The following is a 7,417-nucleotide window of genomic DNA, read 5'->3' on the forward strand; positions in this document are numbered from 1 at the left end:
AGTATTATAAATCTATTTTGAGTACAGATGATGTTTTATTTTAAACAGACTGAAACAACCCAAGACGTCAATGACCTGAAACTGTGAAATAAGTGTGCTGGCTGTTAAAGAACAAACAAATGGTTTCACAGAGCCGTGGATTTGTGTATCACGTGAAAGCATAACGTATCGGGGGGAATGATAATGAAAAGAGACTAATTAGAGGAGGGTTGGACAGAAGGAAGAACCGAAGGGATTCGTGTCATTTTGAAAGCAGTGGTGGGAGCAGGTGCTTTTAGCTGATATGGGTTAGCGTGACACTTCAAGACAAGAAGGGGTGGGAAGGAGAAAGGAACAAGATGAAAGTAGAGAAAGGAGATGAAAAGTAAAAATAATTTGTGTTTCACGTGTATTGTTCAAACTAAAAAGAAGCAGCTGTGGCAATAAAAGAGGAATTAAATGCAAAATGGATTACTTTTGCAACATCATTCAAAAAAGCTTGTTTTCTTTTTTTCTACAAAATATATGTCAAATATTTTCTACACCAACACTATTTATCGGATAGATTAAATATTTCTAAATAATGCAAAGTAAAATAATCACTCACCTGAAAACGTTTTCACGACAAAAGACTGACGTCAGGTTTATCATCTGATAAGTATTCGTCTTTATGTAAAGGAAAACGCCACTATTTTTATATATTCCACTATGTTCTTCGAGTTGATATATATTTCTCCCTTCTCCATGCGTTCACTTAATCGTTCTAGCGCGCGACGGCGCTATGTTAGCGTTTAGCTTAGCTCATTCACCAAGAACCACCAAGCACTTCCACGTTTTTTTAAAGATGGTTACATGACTAATTATACGAGTAAGTACTTTAACTTAATATAAAGCGTGGCTATTTTTAAGCAGCACTTCGATCTCGGCGCAGAAATATCACTCCTGAAACAGCTTGTTATTGAAGTGAGGGGAAATCGTGAAGTGGTCTTCCGCCATGTATATAGTTTAATTTTTAAATACGCTTATGAAATCGCCACGTTTTATGTTGTGTTATCATACGTACTCGTCAAACTAGTCATGTAATCGTCTTTAAATAGGTGGAAGTGTTTGGTGGCAACTAAATTCATTTCTGTTTGGGTCGTAAGGAATGGATGGAGCTAAGCTAAATGCTAACACAGGTGGCGTCGCGCGCTAGAGCCATTAAGCGCGCGAGGGATATGCATCAGCTCGTCTAAATTGAGGGGGAAACATAGTGGAATATGGAAAAATTGGCGTTTTCCTTTAACAGTGTGATATTCTGGTCATTAAATCTTCTCACGTTCATGTTTGACATGAGAGTTGGCCTTTTTTCTTACTGTCTTTAGCAATCTGGCCGTCCTGACAAGACTCTAATTTATGAGCCCAACGGGGGAGAATTGAAGATGTCAAGTGATTACTGACAGTCCCGTGATTTATATTTGAATCCTACCATTTTACTCCTTTAGAGAAAACAGCTTGATCTTACGCTGTATCCGTGCGGTGGTGCCCAGACTGAAAATGACATAAAAATATTTGCCTCCTGCTGTGGGATTGTTACATCAGAAAGAAGGGAATCCCTTTTGTGCAGAATTTCACAAGGGGTGGTAATAAAGGATAAATGAAGGACTCTTCAGTCCGATCAATATTTAGGCTGCAGCTCTGGGGCATTGACTGCTGCACTAAAATACTCTCCATATACTCTCACTTAAAAAAAAAGATATAGTGCTTCCTTAGGATATTTTAATCTTCAGTATAGATTCATTTCACAATTTTTCCTAAAATTGTTGTGTCACAAAAATGAACTTGCCGCACCAACACATTTCATAATTTGGAAATTAAGGTTATCACGGAATGGCATGCAAAAAATTAGATAATTATTTGATTTCAATGAGATAACTGTTCTGTTAATCTATGACTTAAGGCCCATTCAGAAGCAAATAGCAAATAAAACTAAAACTTATAGCACACATACATTTAACATTTAATCTATACAATATTAGTATCTATTTTCATGCTACTAGTACTTATATAGTTATTAGTTATTCATTAGCATTAATAATTAATAATTGCATTTCACACATGACCCCTCAAAAATAGCGAGTGCATTATGCCCCTGCTAGTATATAATAAGTAGTATCTTAATAATTCGTTTTAGTATGTAATAAGAACTAGTATCTAATGAATTCAAATGAATACATTTAAAAAAGGTACTACCCAAATAATAGAAGCATTAGGTATAAATGAATAAGCACTAGTACTTAATGAAAGACTTGAGTTATGAAGTATAAGTAGTATGACGAGTAAATACTTGAGTTATGTAATAGTAATGTAGCTACTGTATTTGACAGAAATAATGCCAGACATTTTTTTAGAAGTGGTGACCTTTATTTAAAACACTCATATATCAGCCCAGTCATGTTATGCTTTAAAAAGTAATGTTTTTTTTTGGTTTTTTTAGAAATCCTTAAGGCTAGCTTGATTAATTAGCTTGTACATATGTGTTTGAAGATCAATTTTCCAATAATTATAAAATGTGCTCATATATTTTCACTCTAAAGGAAAAAAATATTTGAGTCGGAAGCAACACTACAATTTTTAATTCCTGGCAACCTTTGGATGGCATCCTTATCCTTATCGTGACTCAGTATCCCTGGGAAGTAACAGACAAAACACATTAGCGTACAAGAGACAAATCGGATCCACAAACAAAATTTAAATTCAGTATAAATTATATTTGGAATAATATATCTATTTGGTGTTGAATTAAAACTGACCGGCACTCTATTGCATCACCACTAAATTATTTACCCGGTTTAGTGCCACATTGACCACTGTAGAGTCTGTGTTGCAGGTGGCTTTGCAGGCAAATGCTGAGATAAAGATGGAGATGATAAACTGAAGGATGGAGAACACCAGCAATATTCCAAGGATCCCAAATCTATAATCCTAAAATGAAATATTCAACATGCCCATATGAAAGCAGTTCCACAAACAACATCCAAGAGTTTATTCAGTATCTCAAAAACGAGGACATAACATTTCACAAAATCTTCTGTCATCATTTACTCATCCTCTTGTCCATTTACGATTTTCTTCTTCTAAAGAATTTTAAAAACTATTCCAACAAAATAACAATGAATGAAGTCTGAGCGTTCAAAAAGCACAATAAAACACTACATAGCCTAAACTGTTCATGTAACTAGTGTACTATATTTAGAATCTTTTCAAATCCGACAGCTTTATGTGAGGTTTTGCATAAAGCTATAAGAGTTATAATGATAAATGACGCATAAGTAAACAATAACAGAATTGGGTGAACTGCAATTAAAACACAAAGTGTACATTTACTACCTTTACAAATGCACAGTCATATTTATAGTAGCAAACTATATTATTGATTCCTATGTTTGCGCCCATCAGAAGAATGGATATCCCTGCTGTTATGGTACCGATCACATTCATTCCAAGAGAGGCTTTCACCTGCAGGAGAAAAATATGTGTTTATGTGATAAGGATTGTAATGGCACACGTGTAAAACATCCTAAACTCTGTAAAGTAATAATAAGTCAGATTTTTTGATCTGTTAGTGGTAAAATAATGAGTCCTGTGCTTAAAAAAAATTCTGAGAGAACACAACAGCTATAGTTTGTTACTCAATGGCTGTACTAACATGTCTTTTTCTTGCAGTAGCAAAACATACTAGAGTTTCAGGGTTTTTTTTCCAAAATATATAGTATTTGAAATGTACAGTATATGCAAGTATAAAATAAAAAAGGCAAGGTCAGTTGTGCACCTAATACAAATCTTGACCAAATGACTTTTACCATCTTTCTAAAGCTGCAAAAAAAGCTTTACGGACTACAATGTCTGAACTGCCGCTCAATTGTTGACAGCTTGCGGTGATTTGAATTGCACAGCAGTTATATAAATAAGTACGAATGTTACAAAAGCAAAGTTCTCAGTCTTAGATTTCATATTTTATGTACATACCACACATGGATTAAGTTTATTCTGTGCTGCAACAGACAGAGATCCAGCACTGATGTGCTGAGAAAAGACACGTGTTAAAGTTCATTCAGGAAATGAAAATGAAGATGGAAGTAAAGCTAAACTTTTAACGAAACTTACAATGAAAGATCCCCAGAAGGTGATGCCGCTAATGACAGAAATATCATAATATCTTCGGAAATTTACGGCGAGTACAATACCAAGTAAGAAGACCGTCACTCCAGTCATTATCTGAACAGTCTAGAGAGCACATATTTGGCAGGTGTTTTATTTATGGACATATCATTTATGGTTGGAGACACAAAAATAGAAGCTTTTTGTTTTTAGTACGCTAAGAGACTACTGTCATTTTAAGCGATCTAAAATAAATTAAATGCTAAGAATATTCTCAAAATTCCACATATAATTATATTTCATGAAATGCATTACCCCCAGTGCCTTTGGCTGTGCTTTGAAAAATCCTTTAAGAGCTCCTCCTCTGGCCTGCTGTCCATCAACAATCACAGACCCATCTGCCTGTGGGTTTATCTGAATGATAACTGTCGCCTTATCTGTTGAGATGACTTCATTGTTTTGCATTGTGTGATGTGTTTTGGATTTGACCTGTAATTACGCATTATATGTTGTTTAATAACAATGAAGTATCAATGATTTAGCTTATTAATAAAGAATCATCCTTTGTTGCACGCACCTGCATTTATTTTTAAAGCAGCTATAAATATCGCTATTATGCGTATACTATAAATGTTGTATACTCATATCGTCATCTTTTGAGCAATAGTTTCTCATGCCTTGACTGTGTGCTGAAGGATCAGAACGTCAAATTTACTCACAAATAGTTTGCATGATTGTTTCGTTTGACATTTTGATTGGTTATTTTTATAACCCTTATATAACCAAAGCATAAAAAAAATCGTATCACTGATGCGAAAGATGGTGATTATTTTTAACTGTTGTATGTCAAATTATGCTAATTGATAAATAAAATACTTTACCTGAACTGGTTGAGTTGAGATGAGATGAGTTGTGTTGATGTGGATGTCTGATCACTCTTCTGGTGTGTGTGTGTGTGTGTGTGTGTGTGTGTGAACCGCTAGGGAGGAGCTTTGCGAATAACTTTTTAGTTGTGGCCACTTTTCTTCGGTTTTGTATCTTTGGCAAGTAAAGTGCTTTAAAACAAAGATATTGTTTTAAAGTAGCTTCATATTAAACAGGATTACATAATAAATGAGGAAAATCTAAATTCTGTTGTAAAGCGGCTCTAAAAAAACCCACTAGTGTCATGATTCATCTCAAGTCAGTTTAGTGTTGACAGCCAGTTCATCAACAGAAATATTTACGTGAAATGAAACATGCAGTTTAATTTCCATTCATCAATAATCATCTGAACCTAAGACAGTAGTCTTCAAATATAAAATATCACCAAGAAAAGTATAACATTAATAAGAGGCACTGCTGTTGCCCTACGAAAATATTTTTTTTTGTTTCCCTATAACGCATTGTGTTAGGCTTAATTGATCAAATGTGTCATAACTGTGTGATAATGCAACAGTTATTACTTCAAATTACTTCAAAGAACAATAATAATGTAGATCTATTTGATGTAATAATAAATCAAGATGTGTTATTTAGAAAGAGGTCGGACAGTTACGGCAGAATGCTCTAGTTTATGACCGAACTGGAGCCAGGCAGTTGTGTCTGTAGCTTTGTGGTAGTTGCTTGATATTTCCTTTACATTTTTTTTGTTGTACCTGTGCTGCAGTCAACTATGTGGAGAGATTGCTGACATGAGCAGACTGTATAGCATTGTGGCCTACTCCAGAATTTTAAGTTGCTATGAGCATACTGTAGATAAATACAGCATATAGAAACAGCACAATCTGACTGGTTATAGTTGTTACAATAACCCTACAAAAAAACATTACATTTGTGAAACACTCATTAATTGGGGCAGGGTGCTTTGAAGATACTGACACAGATGCAGAAACCGCAGGCGCTTACCACTGATGTGTTTTCTGGTCAAGCACAGGAAAGGCTTCTTTAAAACTGGTTTTAACTGATCTGACATGTTTAGAATAGTCTTATGGTTATTTTTTCTTGAACGTTTTCAGTTCAGTTACTTAAAAATGTAGACCGGCCTAATTAGAATTAAAACGTAAGAGTGGGCACCCTTTGAATGACTCCTAGTAGGTCAGACTAGTTCTTGAGAAACTTAATATCTTCAGTCTTAATATAATGACTAGAGTTGTATACCAGCCATAAGATATGCTTATTTATGCCCCAAATGCAATCTTTGGTCCACATCATACATGAAATAGAATTATTCCAAATAATTCTATTCTTTGGTTTATTCTGTTTAGTTCCTGTAACACAAAATACATATGAAAAAGACGTTTCTAAGGAAGTTGATACCACTGTGGTACAAGAGAAATAGAAAGTATTGCGGTTGACCTGTTCTAAATCCATCAGTGGAGTATAGCAAAGGTTTCAGTGGGGAAAAAATCTTCAATTAAAATATTTTGTGTTACTGCCTTGCTGTGTTGTTTTGTCTTGTCATGGTTATCGTGAGCACATACTAGTCTGGGTGTATGTTTTTTTTTCTCACCGTGTGATCTTGTCTGGTGTTGTGTGCTGCTTTTGTTGAGCACATGGCTTTTTCTGCAAAAACATTCCTTGACAGTAACTCCTAGACACAATCCCCAGAAACACATTTCCTTCAGACCTCCCCATTGAACTTCACTTTTGATATAGTTGATTATGCAGTAAATTATAACACGCAAATTAATACTACTAATACTAGACTATAATGTAATGCAATCAAGAATAAAACAATTTCAGCAATTTCATTGCTGTCATTTATTTTCTGTATCATTATTTTAGTTTATTGCCTTTTATTAACTGCTTTAGTTCAACAGTAAGAGTATACATTGTGTTCAGAAAACAAGCTCAGGATGTTCTTTTCATTACTGCATAAACAGCTGACCGCAGAACCAGTTCAGACTGATTTGGACGGTAAATTTAATTTTATGTCTATCAGTTTTTGCTGAACAATAGAACAACAATATCTGACTATGTCTAAGTTTTACGCTAATTCACTTCCGGTGTGACCATTGTTATTGTTTCGTCTTTGATTATACTTTGATTTACTCTTGGTTGCTTTACATTGTGATTTTATCCATACAGAATGGAAAAAAAACCTTGGGGGAAACCAGGCTCAGTTGGGGCCAGTTTTTGTCTAGCCAGACGGCCAGCAATTTTTAACGCAGCTATATCAGATTGTGCAACAGACTTTGTGTGTGTGTGTGTGTGTTCTGGTCTCAGATGAACGTCATCTCTTGGTGCTGATCCACCATCTGATCTGGATACAAACTGAGAAACAGAATAAGAAGGAAACAGACTAATATTACCGTAG

General features: G+C 34.8%; 1 protein-coding gene across 1 annotated transcript; it reads right to left on the bottom strand.

Annotated features, from left to right (window-relative positions):
- Positions 1 to 2,360: 2,360 nt before the first annotated feature.
- On the bottom strand, positions 2,361 to 5,073 carry LOC122344933 (membrane-spanning 4-domains subfamily A member 4A-like). The gene is made up of 7 exons (XM_043238584.1): positions 5,001 to 5,073; positions 4,435 to 4,608; positions 4,126 to 4,245; positions 3,988 to 4,044; positions 3,349 to 3,477; positions 2,806 to 2,943; positions 2,361 to 2,647 (listed from the first exon to the last, which is right to left on the bottom strand). The coding sequence occupies exons 2-7, from the start codon at positions 4,582 to 4,584 to the stop codon at positions 2,639 to 2,641; spliced, it is 603 nt and encodes a 200-aa protein (XP_043094519.1). The 5' UTR covers positions 4,585 to 4,608; positions 5,001 to 5,073; the 3' UTR covers positions 2,361 to 2,638.
- Between the last annotated feature and the right edge of the window lie 2,344 nt (positions 5,074 to 7,417).

Source organism: Puntigrus tetrazona, chromosome 5 (genome assembly GCF_018831695.1).
Source record: "Puntigrus tetrazona isolate hp1 chromosome 5, ASM1883169v1, whole genome shotgun sequence".
Classification (NCBI taxonomy): domain Eukaryota; kingdom Metazoa; phylum Chordata; class Actinopteri; order Cypriniformes; family Cyprinidae; genus Puntigrus; species Puntigrus tetrazona.

Excerpts from the sequence above, each read along its gene's own strand:
- LOC122344933 (XM_043238584.1), bottom strand. The coding sequence starts at position 4,584 with ATGCAAAACAATGAAGTCATCTCAACAGATAAGGCGACAGTTATCATT. Across the intron at positions 4,246-4,434 it reads CACAGCCAAAGGCACTGGGG|ACTGTTCAGATAATGACTGG; the intron begins GTAATGCATTTC and ends TGTGCTCTCTAG. Across the intron at positions 4,045-4,125 it reads CCTTCTGGGGATCTTTCATT|CACATCAGTGCTGGATCTCT; the intron begins GTAAGTTTCGTT and ends GTCTTTTCTCAG.